General features: G+C 52.0%; 1 protein-coding gene across 1 annotated transcript; it reads left to right on the top strand.

Moving 5' to 3' along the window:
* Positions 1 to 3,791: 3,791 nt before the first annotated feature.
* Positions 3,792 to 13,290, top strand: LOC309665213 (NUT family member 2G-like; the record flags this gene model as incomplete). The annotated part of the gene is made up of 8 exons (XM_082471411.1): positions 3,792 to 3,804; positions 7,708 to 8,422; positions 9,376 to 9,504; positions 10,552 to 10,724; positions 11,178 to 11,473; positions 11,873 to 11,989; positions 12,511 to 12,537; positions 12,772 to 13,290. The coding sequence occupies 8 exons, from the start codon at positions 3,792 to 3,794 to the stop codon at positions 13,288 to 13,290; spliced, it is 1,989 nt and encodes a 662-aa protein (XP_082327537.1).
* Positions 13,291 to 15,495: the final 2,205 nt, after the last annotated feature.

Genomic DNA, 15,495 nt, shown 5'->3' with positions numbered 1-15,495 from the left:
CCTAACAACTCCATACCTTATGAACAGACTTTGATAATGCATGAACCTGATGATGGACACACACACAGATTAGAATACGCAAGTAAGATACATGGAAGTGTCTCCAGCAAACCATTTATGAAACAACTTCCATATATCAAATTATCCCTAGCTATTAGGAGCCAGCTCACACATATGCAAGTACTAACAAATACCCATATCACATATTTCTAATACATAGAAATGCAATTGTCCAACTTCCCTGTAGAAACATAGAACCCCACCTCTTTATCAGATACACATATACTCACTTCCCAAAATACATAAGCTTCAGAGGCTCCTACTGAAAATTACAAATGCACAGCCTCAGCAAATATTCCTCCAAGTGGCCATGCCCCTTGAATATACACACAAACTCATTTAACACATAACTCCCCACAAGTCCCAAATAGAACCACAATTACCCAGAACACTACAAATATGCAATAATATCACCCTATATGCCCTTTGTTCCAAATACACATACAGTACCACACTACTGGCATATACATAACCCCACATTCCCAACCTCTCACACAGAATTAACTCTGCCATCTTGCAGAATACAGAATCATACAAACACGACATACCTACATATACAACATCCACCAGTCCCAGAAAATAGTCACAGACTTGCCCTCTACACATCCAAATATACATAGACAGCTCCTGAAAATGCACACACACAAACACCCCATAACCATACAACATGCCCTGAATACACAAATGATCATCCTACATTCCCCAAATATACAAAATAAACAGACTGGACACCCAAAGTAATATACACCACTACTTTTCCTGACATTGCCCTTATGCATATGCAGATAATCCTTCCAAATCCACCATTAGACACACATAAATCCCCAAATTCATGGGTGAAAAAAACACATGTAAACATATTCCCCAAACACCAAATTACAAACACCTAACCACCAACTCCTTGAGTATGCCTGCGTCACATCTCAACACCCTCCAAATACAACACTCACTCTTACACACTCTCACAAAAACACAGGCATGACCTCCCTTCAGACACAAACATCCACAGACAAAACCAACCCACACATTTGACTACATATCAGATTCCCACCAACCAATTAAATATGTACAGACCCCATCTATGCTTGCAAATCAATCATGATTTGACATCAGACTACAAATACATGTTTACTACCACATTCAGCAAAGTTGCTCCCATCACTGACAAAAGAATGCAGTTTGGACATAAGTATTGATTGATGTTTTTATGACAAGAAGGAAGACACTAGTGAAACCATGAGTGTGTTCCTTCGATCTTCACTCATTTTCCAATCACCTGAGCTACACCTTTGGAACCAGATGAGGGTTTTCAACTTGCAAGAACGTCCCTCTAGCTTTTGTACTCTTCAGAACGCGCAGCCTAGTACGGCACCTGTTTAATAGCTCACACACACTACTTACCCCCCACTGTAAGCCCCGCAATCACTGAACCCTTCATGCTGCCGGCTCCCCAGTGGTGCCAATAACCCTGGGGTAAACCCCTCAAGGGAATCGAGCTCTATGGGGGCGTGAATCCACATTCTGGGGAGTCTCCTTACACGGACAAGGGCACAAATAACCCACAGGGTGAACAACAGCACAGAGCGGTGACACCTGAGGGGTGAAAAGTCCCCATACCCCTTACCTCAGGGTTCCTGGAATTGACTCCAGAGGCGGCCATGACAAGCCCCGCCCCCACCGGACGGCCGTTGGGGCCCCAACCTCCGCGCTCGAGCACACGCTCCTGTCTTCTGGAGCCCAGCCAACTGCCCCAACAGACGCCAGGAGCTGTTGGAGGACGGCGGTCCGCGTGCCTGAGAGCCCCGCCCCAGTGGGCGTGTGCAGGCGTGCGTGCAGGCGCGGGGCACGCGGGGATCTGTTCCAGGAGGTCTCTGCAGGAGAGGAGAGAAATGCAGGGTCGGGCACGCTAGGGAGCATCTCTGGCGACGCTCCTCGCTGGGAACCTTCGTGACGGTCTCTTCTTAAAACCAGCTCTTGTGAGATGTGCACTCCTGATTTTTATATTGCACACGTGAAACCCATGCACTTAGCTACAAAGAGTTCTGGAGAGCTCTGCTCTAAGCCCAGTAGCCTCAAATTGGGGCAAGTGCTTTCATGCCCTTTGGACTGCAGTTCCTTGGTTCTTCTTTATGCCTTTCAAAAAACAGTAGGTCCTTTTCCCTAGCAAGCCTGAAGTTTCCTTTAAAGAACAATTCTAGCAAAGAATTCAGACCTGGGAAGCACTCTTAAGATACTGTCTCCTGACTCCGTTCCTAGAGTTTTTCCAAACGCATTTACTCTACTAGAATATTTTTTCTCAGTGTACTTAATACATGGAGGTTTTTCAATAAATGTTGATTCACAGGTGTTTCCTTTGTACGGTTTTTTTTTTTTTAATAACTTTGAGAGAGAGTGGACAATCTGGGTCAATTTCAACACAGCAGGTAGTATGGGAACAATTTCACTTTCCCTCCCTCTTTTTTTGTAATATCTTGCAGACTTTCAGTTGGCATTAAAAACAACAACAACAACAAAAATAGTAGCGGGATCAACTTACTGACCTGACTTTGTAATACTTCCCAAAGAAACTTCAATCATCAGATCCTCTTTCTGGTCAATTGCAAGATTAGAGCATTTCTCACTCAACAGGATGCCTCTGAAGACCCCTCATGTCTAACAGCACTAAGCGCCTCCCAAGTGCCCAGACTTGAAAACTCCACAAGACACAAACATTGTATCTCTTTGTTTCTTTAACGTTTCCTGATTGAGTGGAAGATGAACTGTCTTCTGAGGCTTGTGATGCATGTCCAGAGTTGTTTTTTCTCAGTAGTCAATGCCTGCCCGCAGCCTCTGTGCAGGAATAGTCAGACCATGATCCAAAGGACTTTTAGATACTCCCTTCTGTGACTGCTCTTCCCAAATTACATTTGGGCTAATTTGATTCTCTCTGTCTCTCGGGTGTAGGATTTTGAAGTATTACAAAAGTGATCGCAGAATTGGGACTGGCTAATTTTTGCACAGTGCAATTTTTGTATCAGTGGCCTTGAGAAGAGTCCTTCAAATACTGTATCAGAATTATGAGTGAGAATCTTGTAAATAATTGGTTGAATGACTGAACAAAGGGAGGAAGCAACAAGGAAGCCTGCCTTTCTCGAGTGCCTGGGTACAATATTTTGCCTCACCATCCCTCTAGTATGAAGTTATTGTTTGAAAATCATATGAGTTTTCCTTCATTGTAAAAGCTCCAGTACTGAGCGATATTCCCAAACTGTTTATTTTTTTCAGTCCCCGACAGGAGTTTCTTTAGATATAAAGTTCACCATGATGTTGCTTGAAATATTCTCACCTTATCTTCTCATCTTCTTCTGAGTCAATTTTTCCTGACAAGGGGCAAGGAACTTCTTAAGCACCAACAGGAGTCTTTTTCACACTGTGGAACAGTCCTTCTAAACCTCTGTTTCCTTCCCCAACACCCCACAATCAGTTGGAGTTCTACTGCAGCTACAGCAGTGAGAGAATCTCATCTCCCAAGAGATTTGGTTGCCATCCTCTGAGGTTTTCAGCCTTCATCTCCCTTGACAAGTTTCCTAACAGTCCTCTCTTCTCACAACACAAAACACGAATACTTTTTCATATCATTTTGATAGTGGTAAACTGACTGACATGGATTCTCAATATGAAAATAATAATCAGACAAGTTTTGTAAAAGGAATGCTACCATCATTCCCATGCAGATGGGGCCATATGCAATGATGATCCTAGATGGTAAAGAGCAAGTGTATGTAATGCAGACAGGAAATTAACAAACTTGTAAGCAGGGCTTGCAGGCTAGGATTTAGATGGAAGTGGGCTTGTCTGAATGGGGATTGGACACTGGTGGATAAACTCTTGGCATTGTGTCAAGGTGCACATCCATCTCATGGATAGTGGACTTTTAACACCTAGAAAAACCAGGGCTCTAGGATGTTTAGTCCCTTTAACATAAGGAAAGAGAAGAAGATTTTCTGCCTTCTTGTTCCTTACTTCTGTCCTTACCCCTACTAAGCCAAGATGTTCAGTGCTATATGATGGCTCTTCCAAATCCATTTCATCCAAAGAGCCTGCAGATTTTATGTATGTTTACAATTGTGTTTTCTGCTGGAGCCAATATGCACACTTGAGTCTCTTTACTCCAAGTTCTCTTTCTCATAAAGATGAGCAACTAATAATAGCTTGGTATGTTTATACTTTCTTGGTAGTGTTGCCAGATAAAATACAGATTTCGAGTTAAATGTAAATTTCAGATAAACAGGGAAAGAATTTGCAGTAAAACTATGTCCAAAATGTTGCATGGGACAAAGTTGTACTAAAAATGAATTCATTGTTTATGTGAAATTCAAAAGTCAAATTCAGTTAGGCATTTGTTACTTTTCTTTACTAGATCGAGCCACCCTATTCTTTCAGGTGCTTTGAAATTTAAGAGACTAGAAATTCTTGTTCTAGGAATCTAGTGCAGAAACAGAGGAGCCACGATACCCGTTCAAAGACAATCATTGGAAATATCCTCAGATATATTGGAACATATATGAATTTTCAACTAGAAAAAAAATGAAGGCATTTTAAAAAATGAAAACAGATTGCCTTCGTTTTTAGTTGCATGACGTATCTCTGGGAAGATTTTAATGAAAGAGATAACACTGGTTTCCTCCGGGAAAGAGGATTGGGTTGACAGGGGAAAGAGGTGGGAGGAGGGCTCGCCACTGCATATTCCATTTTGCACAATTTAATTTTGAACCATGAGAAGGTGTTGCTCGCTTAAAATATTACACTAAAATCATTTAAAAGGTAAAAAACTAAATCTTTTACAACCATGGAATACTATGAGAAAGACATTTAGTGAATTCTGGTCTTGGACATGGGGGCTGCATGACGGTTTTTTGATGGACGGGGGCTTTCCAGCAGAAAGGATCATTAGTAAGGCTGGTCCTGCTGGATGTTGGTTGGAGCACAAGGACCACTCCCTTAGGAGTGATGTACATACAGCAGTCAAAGACACTGGATCTGCTGAGACAATCCTAATTTCAAATACTCAGTACCATGTGGCCATAAATACCCAAGTGTTTATCAGACTAACAGTTCTGAATTTTGTTCAGAAAGTCTAGTCTCTGTTGAAATAAGTCAAGAGCCAGGTAGGAAGCAGAGTGTGTTGAGGGACACAAAACTAGGTTGATGGAAAAAGTGAAAGGAAGGGACCGTCAAGTCCAACCTCAGTGCCGTGAATCAAAAAAACAGTCTATAAACTGCATAAAGAGGCACACGCCAATTGTGTTGCCACTGTGTGAGGTGGAAGGAACTTCCGGTTCTTGCCTACCTGCCAGAGCCCTCGTGGAATGTCTCCCCACCCCCACCCTACCCAGACCCACGTGCCCTCTGCCCCTCCCCCACTGCAGAATGTTTAGATTCAAACCTGCCCCTCCTTCACTTGGATCCTGAGCGTCTGCTGAAGCAGGTCACTCTCTGGGTCCTGGTCTTGACTTTTCTCATTGAGGCTACCAGGCAGCAGTAGTCTGTGCCCAAGCCTGCAGGATGGCTTCAGAAGGAGGTAAGCCTATAGGCTGGGGGTGTGTTCTCATAGACCCTGCCATCCCTCACATATTTCGGGTTCACACGTGATACTTCACGGTGGGCACACAGTTGGACTGAAGTAGAGGGAGAAGAGAGCACTGGACACACGAGGACATTTCACCTGGGGAGACTGGGGAGCCTGAAGAAACCTGAGACTGCACTGGGGAGGAGGGGTCATTGGAGGCGGATCAAGAGGAATTGCCCTGGCTATGGAGAAAGGATGGCAGCAGGCAGGTTGATTCTTTCTAGAAGAGAGACAAGCCACTTTGAAACGTGTGTGTAAGGATGTGTGTGATGTCCTGGTGGTGACACAGGGAGGGTCATGAGGAAAGCCTAGACCTGTCTTGTGTTCCTGAGGCACCTGAAGCTTGCCTCACCGTATCTTTCTAAGGGATTTGAACAGGAGCATACTGTATCTAAGGGGGCCGTGGGGAGAGATGGTCTTGGTGAGAAAACTATTCAGTGGGGCTGTGTGTGGCCACACCTGCAGTGAAGTGCCCTCTCCGAGAGCTAGGCAGGAGGTTACTCTAACTGCCACAGCCCACACCTCGTCCACTCCTCCCAGCCCAGAGCTCACTTCTCAGTTCAGGTAACTGTTGCTTTGGATTCAACAGGGGATGGGCAACCGTGTAACTTCAGCCAAGAAAGGGCTCAGGTTCCTGAGTTGCTCTGAATTGTTCCTCGACCACTCCTCCCAGCCCAGAGCTCACTTCTCAGTTCAGGTAACTGTTGCTTTGGATTCAACAGGGGATGGGCAACCGTGTAACTTCAGCCAAAAGAGGGCTCAGATTCCTGAGTTGCTCTGAATTGTTCTTCCTTTTGTGGAATCGCAGTACTTCAAACCTACTTCATCTCGTCCAGTATCTCATGTTGGACTCTCAGGCTGCCTTGAGAGGAAGAGTTTGTTCATATTTCCTGTCACTCCTTCATGGACAGGGAACAGATGTGGAGTGGGGTTGTTTCGGGTGGATTGTCTGTGAAGGCTGCTTCCTCTTTTAAAGGGGGAAGGAGTGTAGCCCAGGGGCAGGAAGACGATCTTCTGTGTTATTATTAAACGTCCTATGACACCTGTTCTGATTATTTAGGTGCACCGTGGTGTGTACCTTGTTCTCCTGAACAGGGATGTGTTCCAGACAACTTGATCGCCATGGCACCTGGCTTATGCCTGCTTCTTAGATTGTCTTTCCATTATTGGGAGCTGGAAGGGGAAGGACCACAGGCGGTCTGTACTCCCACGACCAAAGTAACATGACAATTCCCTGGCCCTTGTTTCATCCTCTGCAGCCATCACTGGCTGTGAAATGACAGAATCTAAGGGACACGCACCTACTTCTCAGACCCCCCCCAACCCGCACCGCCTCCTAGGAACAGAACTCCTGAGTGATGACAGTGACTCTGGGCACTGGGGAGGGGGTGGCAGGACCTGGCCCATGTTACATGTCTGCTGTGGGTTGTTCTGAGATGCAGGTGCATTCTGGGCCAGTGTTATGGGTTTGTGTCAAACTTCCATTAGAGAGATATTTTCCAGCATTTTGTTTTGTTTTGTGAGGCTAGGAAAGAAAGAGGGGATTTATACTGAGCATCAGGAAAAGGAGGACTGAGGAGGAGGTGGGGCCCCAATATTTTACACAGTGCCTGTCCACAAAGAGCCTTTGGGTGCCTAGAACTTACCTTGGAGAAAGTCCCTACCTGCTAGTATGCCAGCTGAGGGGCATTTCTCACAGAGCGAATGTCCACCCAGTTCCAGGTATTAGGAGACAGCCTGTGAGGCTTAGGTGCCAGGGGGTGCCTTAGGGAGGCTCTCCAAGTCAGTGCTTGCTGAGGCGATTTCTTCTCGGCAGACAGGGATCAGGGACCTTGGTGGATGGGCACGGGGGCACCAGTGGAATAATTCTCAACTGGAGGTCAGGGCATGAAAATCACTTGAAGACATTTGCACGCTGCACAGTTTCCCTTGTCCAAGTGTCCCTCACCTGTGGAGATTTACACTCTGATGCCACAGAAAGCCTCAGTCCCACTTGCCCATTCTCCTCCTCCATTCACTCCTTTCCTTTGCCTCAACAGCATCTCCAGTGCTGGGAACGGATGTGACCATGAACCCCGGTGCCTCCTTGTCTACTTTCACGGCAGTGCCCTTCCCTCCACCCATTCCTGGCACCCAGCACCGGCCACCCTGGCAGCAGCACTTGCCACCTCCCATCACCCCAGCATTCCTTCCTGGAAGCAGCCTGCTGCTGCCAGCTTTCCCCAGGACGCCTATGGTGGCGAATGGTGGCCATGGCCCCAGGGCCCCTGGGGCTTGCAACCTCACTGTCCAAGTGAGGTCACAAGGGAGGCCAGTGGAGGCCCCCCAGACTCAGACTTTTGTCGTTACTCAGGCCCCCCTCAACTGGAGCGCTCCAGGGGCCCTTAGCAGCAGTGCTGCATGTCCTGCACCTGTATTCATAGCAACGCCTGTGATGGGGACCATTGTGACTGCTCCAGCTGTTGGAGTTAGTCAGGCTGGCAAGGGAGGCTGGACCCCAGGCTTTCCTCCTCAAGCTCCACCACCAGCTGCCCAGCTGGCCCCTATCATTCGCCCAGTGAACTCTGGGCCATGGCCACATGGCACTTCCAGGGAGGGCCGCCTGGTCACCAACCAGTCCAACGCCTCGCAGGATGGCTCCTCTAAACCCCAAAGCGTGTACAGTAACTTCCTACGTTGGCAGCACCTCAGGCCCCTGGCCCGGAGACACTTTCACCGGAGTCCTGATGCAGAAGCTTTTTCCTGCTTTCTCATGTGAGTGAACGCTCAGGGGGTCCTGAGCTTATGGGAGCTTTTAGATAAAGAGGAACTGGGGATGGACTCGCACGTTAGGTTTCTAGGGCTACTGGAAGGAAGGTGTGAGGGCGATCTCCATGCTATGAGAAGGCACATTGTCGGTCACATGGGTGGGCCTGCCAGTCCGTGACATCAGGACTGAAACGTGCCCTATCTCAACTGGCCCCACCACCCTGTGAGTCTGGCCAGCTTGCTCTTCCATGATCCTCATGGTAATATGGACTGAAGACTTGCAGTCAGAGAGGGTCGTGGTGTAAGGTGAGGAGCCAAGGAGTGGATGCCGCACTCTCCTGTGGTGTCGTGTCCTTCATACAGGACGTGAGTGTACATGGCCAGGGGAGGTCACTTCAGAAGAGGGGGAGGAGCGCGGGGCCCAGGAGAGCGCTTTATGCATGCCTCCACTTCGTTGTGGAGAATTCCACTAGGAACAGGGTGATGGTAGAGCTCTCCTAAGGGCGTGGGCTCTCTCCCACTAGAGTTGTGAGCCTGGCAGGCCTTTCCATCCTAAACCTCCGGTCCCTCGTAAAAAGGGGACAATTACACTTCACTCAGAGGACTGTGCCGAAGAGTCCTTGGGCTAATCTCTGAAGTGTGAGCAGATTGCTTGGCACATGCCACGCCTCATTGATGATGATGATTTTTATGATGAAAATGCAGCCTTGAGGAGGAAAAGAGATCCCCAAGGCACAATGTCCCAGCTCTAGCCTGGGAGTGGATGGTCGTCCTTGAGTGAGTGTGAGGCGGTGACAGCAGTGGCCGGGAAGGCTTGTCTTTGCCCTCCCAGACGCCCGCCTCTCACCCTCCTGTTGCTCAGTCATTCTGGGTTGAGTGATGTGTGGTCCACATGGGCGGGTGGGGTCAGGCAGGTGGGGGCTGGGCTGGGCCCGGAGACTGACCCCGAGTGCTTACAGCCCAGTGCTTCGATCCTTGGCCCGCCTGAAGCCCAGCATGACGCAGGAGGAGGGACTGCGGAGGGCCGTGCAGGAATGGCGGCGCTTGAGCAAACTTGACCGGATGATCTACTACGAGATGGCGGAAAAGTGAGTCAGCGTCCTGGGCCCAGGGGCTGCGTGGAGGGTGAGGCGAGTGGGTGAGGGCAGGGTCTGGCCATGGGGGTGCGCATCAGAGAGGACAGAGGAGAAGGGCTGTCACCCAGCACAGGGGCCCCGCAGCCCAGGGGCCCTACTGTCCCCCAGAAACCCCTCCCTCACCTTGAGAGTTTGAGACTTCTGTCCTTCCTCCACCAGGAGCTCTGCCCTCCCCTGATTTTGACCTACCCTTGCCTTGACATGAAGGTCTCAGGACGGGGCAGGGTGAAGCTGTGAGTCCAGTAGGGGTCCAACTCCGGCCATATGGGCTGGGCCGGGGAAAGAGCTCCACCCGCCAGCCTGCTGCTTCCTTAGTGGTGGGTGGCTGGCAGCCACTAACATAGATTTGGGACCACCTCTCCTCATGAAAAGTGCCCTGAGTGGGTACCCTGGCATCCCTGAAGAGGCTGGGGAAGCCAGCTGTCGTCGGCCCAAGGGTCTCCGGCCCTTCCAGTGTTTGCTCCATGGTAATCCCCTTGGTTTAAGAAACAAAACCAAACAAACGAGCGCCTCTCAGAGGAAAGGAAGGCCTCTCCTCTAAGCTCAGCATCCACATCGTCCAGCCTCTCCTGGGCCCTGTCTCCAGGTCTATGTTCCAGGACTCTCAGTCCTAGCCCAGGGTCCTGGATTCGGTCAGGGACCCCTGTGGGGAACACATGCCTGTTCCAGCCTCTGGCTGTCAGCCCTTCATGTGGCTCTGGATGGGGAGGGGGGGCATGAGAAGGGGGCCCACTGGGTCAGCCATGTGTCCCGTTGACCTGGTTCAATTCAGCGACCTGGGTCTATGCTGTTGAATGCCCTCCAGTGCTGGTGAGGCAGGAAGGGTCCCAGATCTTGTTATCACTTCCAGGAGCAGCTCTCTGCTGTGGACAGCACCTCACAGGGCCTTGACGGCCCCAAGGCACATCCTGTCCCAGTGCCTCATTCTTGGCTGCCTTTGTTGGGCTCCAGAACCCAGGCCTTTTTCTCAGGGTGGCCTGTGCCTCCGTCACCCCCCAGGTTCATGGAATTTGCGGCCGAGGAGGAGATGCACATTCAGCATTTGCAGTGCATGCAGTGCGCGCAGGACCTGCCTCCTCCAGCCCCACCGAAGCTGGATCCTCGGGGGCCCCCAGCCCCGAAAGTGGGCCTTCAGCCAGGCACCCAGGTTCCCACTGGAGCTGAAGGCACAGGTAACAGGGGCCTAGGGTTGGCCACCGTCCCCATGTGGATCCCTTTCTTTCAAGACAGGGGCATTGGTCTTTCAACCAAATCAGCCACCGAGGCGGGCTGTGGGGGGGTGGGGTCTCAGCTGCCCTTTGTCACTACGGGGTATTGACTTGGTCAGTTTTGTAACTCCTCTCACACCTCCCTGTCAAAGGACCCCACACGAAGTCTGCCTAAGAAGTGGGCTTGATGGGGAGACCCCTAGAAAATTGGAGGTTCCCCACTTCCTTACTTGTGACTCTCTTAGATGACCCCCTAACCTCCCCTCTCCAACTGTGCATGAGGCTTCAGATGGTCCTGACCCCTCCCACACCCACATCAACGTCCCCCAAACAATGCCCTCACCAACGTGCGCTCGGTGGTCAGGAGGTGGACCGGGAGTCCCTCACCTTCCTTCCCTTCCTCCTGCTCTGCCTCAGCCCGTGCTCCCAGGATGTCCGGCCCCAGCGCCCAGCCCTCGCACCCGAAGCCACACAGATCCCAGCGGACCCCGGAGCCCAAGGCACCCAAGGAGATTCCCCCTGAGGCTGTGAGGGAGTATGTGGACATCATGGAGGCGCTGGTGGGGCCCGTCCACTCAGCCACAGGCGAATCAGATGCAGAATGTGGAAAGGACGGAAATGAGCTGAAGCAGGAAGAGGACGACACCTACTTGGACCCGGGTCTCTTGAGCTACATTGACAAGCTGTGTTCTCAGGAAGACTTTGTCACCATGGTAGGCTGGGCCTGGAACCTGGGGTCTACAAGATGCCAGGGCATGGAACTCTCAGCACCCAAGATCTGGGTTCTGCTCAGGCCGATGGGACTTAAGCTCAGCTCCTTGTTCCTGAGCCTGGTGTTAGGGGAGGTTTACACAGATGTATGTGTGTATATGTTTGTGTCTGTGTGTATGCCTTTGTGTGTCTGTGTATGTGCATCTGTATATGTGCTCTTTTGTGTGTGACTGTGTATGTGCGTGTGTGTGTGTGTGTGTGTGTGTGTGTGTGTGCTGACCATCCCCGCCTTGTGGAGGAGAGTGGGGGTGGGTCTCTGCTTTTCACTTTCCCTCCTGGTCTTCTTGTGTCACAGGCCACTCCTGGCCAAGGATGCTCACAGCCTCTTCTTTCTGTCCGAGGTGGAGGCAGTCATTCACCCGCGATTCCTGGCAGAATTGCTTTCCCCAGACCCACAGCTGGATCTCTTGGCCCTTGCTGAGGAGCTGGAGCAGGAGGAAGGACTCACCCCTAAAGAAGTGAGCCAGGGGAGGGAGAGGGACACTTAGGGAGCCAGGGGACTCCAGGGTAGGGGGGACCCCAGGGGATCCAGGGGACAGGGGAAACCAGGTGGCCCAGGGGAGCCAGAGGAGGGAGGGATCGCAGGGAGAACAGGGGAGACAAGGGACACCCAGGAAGACCAGGGCACGGAGGGACCCCAGTGAGCAGGGGAGAGGTAGGGCCCCAGAACAGGAGGCCCACATGGCTCTGTCCATCCCTTCCCTGCCTCGGAGGCCTGGCCTGGGGAAGGGCCCTCTCTGGGGTGGGTGCAGCGCAGGGTGATAGGAAGGAGAGGATGGGGAGCCGGGAGCGGAGGGAAGGACACACAGCTGGGAATAAGGTGCAGGAGGATGGCAGGAATGCCACCGTGTCTGTATTTGGAGTCTAGTCCTGGGGTCCCCCGTCCCCTCCTCCCCCCCAGGGCCATTGTCCCACTGCCCAGTGCTCCTCCTCTCACACGTGCGAGTGGAGCCGTCACTGTCCTCCTCCCTCCTACCAGCTGGTGCAGAAACAACTCCTGGCCTTGAAAGAGGACGAGGGTGGGCCGGCAGCCCCGAGCCACAGTGCACCCGGAATGGGCTCAAGTCCATCTGAGTCCCACGCCGGCCAAGGTGCCCAGAGGCACGACCAAGACCGCCATCGAGGGGTCAGTGATGAAGCCTGCCCACCAGAGATTGATGTTGAGGCTCTTCATAGGCCCATCCGAACAGACACTGGCCCGTTCGGGCCCAAAGTCTTTGTTCCCTCTCGAGAACATCAGGAGGTCTCTCCATTCCGGGCCGGACGGCCCTCCCCTCCCCAGGGTCAAAGGCGCACTGGCCCTCTACTGGGACCCAGGGATGCGTCTGTTCTCAGAGTGGCGCCTCCTGTTCGGGAGGCCCGAGGGCCCAGGGACGCGTCCAGTGAGGACGAGGAGGAGCTCCCCAGCCTGGCCTTCCTCTTGGCCTCTCCGCAGAGCCTGCTGCCTTGCAGGCTGTCCCAGACACCTGCCCCTGCCTCAGGCCTGGTCTCCCTTGGAGGTTGGGGGGCCCAGAGTGCTCCCCAGGCCCCCTCCACTCAGAGAAGAGGCCCCAGCCCAGCTCCACCAGCCGCTCCCAAGTCGAGAAAGCGGGCTCTGTGTGGGCGCCCAGCCGCTGCTGAGAAGCTGCCCATCCCCGGGGCTGGCCACGGGGTCTCTGCGAGGCCAGCCTTGGCTCTGGGACTGGCTCGCCCCTCACAGCCGAGAAAGAGAAAGCGTGACCCGTTTGTCACAGGGAAGAGGAGGAAGAGGAAGCACTGAAGCCAGTAGGGAACAGCCGGGCCGGCCCTCCAGGGCGAGCCCCCCAGGGCGGCCCCCAGGGGAGCCTAGGGGCTCCTCCTCACCCCAGTGCTGATCCTGGAGGATGTGGGGGGAAGGGAGGGAGGGCAGGACCACCAGGGCGGGGAGGGGGAGTGGGATTGTGGGGGGTTAGGGAGGTGGGGGAGGTGGGTGTGGGCAGGACCTTCGGAGTGATGTATGTAAATTGTGAATAAAGATAGTTTTGGTGGGAAATGCTCTCAGGCCACTGTCATCTTCTTCGTGTGGAGCTGCTCCATAGAGAGCGATCCTGAGAGGAAGGAAGGGTGAGGGAGGTCACAGGAGCTATGGATCTACAGGTGGCCAAACCTTTCCTCCACATAGACAAGGACTCCTCAGGCTGCCCCTGGGAACGCACAGCTCTCACTTTCCCCAGGGACCCCCTCATCATCCCCTTCTCTAAAGCCTGCTTGGCTAGGGGCCTTCTGGGGCATCTGTAGCATCTTCTGCATCCCTGAACCGTCTGGGGAGGGAGAGCTGCTTTTGTGCCTCTCAGCCCTCTGGACACTAACCAGTTTCTAGGACGGAGCCTGGAGACGGCCCTTGTCTTTATGGAGCTGCTCTCTGCTTCCCTGAAGTGGCCAGGCGATGGCGCTGGGGTGACCCTCCGCTCATCCAGGGTTTCCTGTGTGGGTGGCCTGACCAGAGAGGAAAAGTCTTGGCCATGGGGACAGGACTGTCTGCCTCGTCATAGCGGGAGCGTTCTCTAGTCCCACTGGGATTATTGCAATGTGGAGAGTGGTTGAGGCAGCTACCTCTTAATCCTAGTGAGGATGCAACAAGGGGAATGGGCGCGGGGAAATTCATGGGGCACCTGTTACAGGTGTGTCTAAGGGAAACGACAGTTGGGCCCCTTTGTGGAACTTGTGGGATTTCCGTGCAGCAGCATCTCGTTCAACTGAGGGAGGAGGACCCATCTGGCTGTGGCTGTGGGGACTGGCCTTAGGGGCCTAGGGCTGTGCAAAGACACCCCAGAACTACTGTCCCTTCCCTTTCCACCCATGGCTGGACATGTGTGTGTATCGGTATCAACACTGATTTGTATTCCCATAGAAAACAGTTCCTCCTGACAAACTATGACCGTGTTTCACAAGAACAGCTTGCTCACAGGGGCAGCAGGGGTGGGGGAGAGGTGTCTGTGGCCCCAGATCTGGGTGGGAGCTGGGATCCATGCTGAGGAGTGTAGAGGCCTCAGTCACCATCCTGCGGTTGCCGGCAGAGACTTTGAATCATCAGAGCAGGGGAAATGACCCGCTCATAAGGGTGAGACGAGCAAACAATGAGGGGCAGGGAGCAGACCCCTGCTATCTCCCCGAACTGCCCCCCCTCCCAGTCTGCTTAGCTTCCGTCACAGCCTGTGCTGGCCCACCTCTGAAGCCCCTTCCTCCTAAAGCACTCAGATGCTCTGATCTTTTGTAGACCTGCCCTGGACCTCACCCCCCTTCCCTGCTGGCCAAAGGCTCTTCCCCAGGTTCTGAGTTCTGATTCCTTCCCCAGGACCCAGGCAGGGATTAGGACAACAGGGACTCCCTGAACATGACCCCTACACCATCAGCATGCAAAACTGGGGCCGCGGTCTTCCGCAGGTGGCATGGCTCTCTGCTGGACCCTGCAAAGAGCTTGGAGAAGAAAGGGGCTCATGTCTCTCCACCTCCACTAATCTGTAGGTCAGCCTCACAGGTCCTCCTCTGTCCAGGTGGGCAGCACATATGTGCTCCCAGCCCTCCTTGACCCTTTGTGAAAGAAAGTTTTTGCAGCTCAGTAGTCTATTAGTCAAGGTGTCTCAGGGCTTGTTCCTTTTGAAGCCCTACAGGAGAATCTGTTTCCTTTCCCTTTCTGTCTTCTAGAGGCTGCCTGCATTCCTTGGAATTAGTCCCTTCTTCCATCTTCAAAGTGCATCACTTTAATCTCTGCTTCCCTCATCACATGGTCTCTCCAACTCTGACTCTTCCTATGTCCCTCCTATACAAATCTTTGTGTTTATATATAGCCCACCCAGAAAATTTATGATAATCTCTTCATCTCAAGATTTTTTACTTAGTCACAGCTGCAAAGTCCTTTTTTCCATACAAGGTAACATTCACATATTGTCATAGGAGGGGTTAAACACGGACCTTTTTGGGGAACCGTAATTTACCCTACTAGAAG

Source organism: Balaenoptera physalus, assembly GCF_965194825.1.
Source record: "Balaenoptera physalus genome assembly, chromosome: 7".
In the NCBI taxonomy this organism is placed as follows: Eukaryota; Metazoa; Chordata; class Mammalia; order Artiodactyla; family Balaenopteridae; genus Balaenoptera; species Balaenoptera physalus.
Note: the sequence above shows the minus strand (reverse complement) of the source record. Positions and strands in the feature narration are given on the sequence as shown.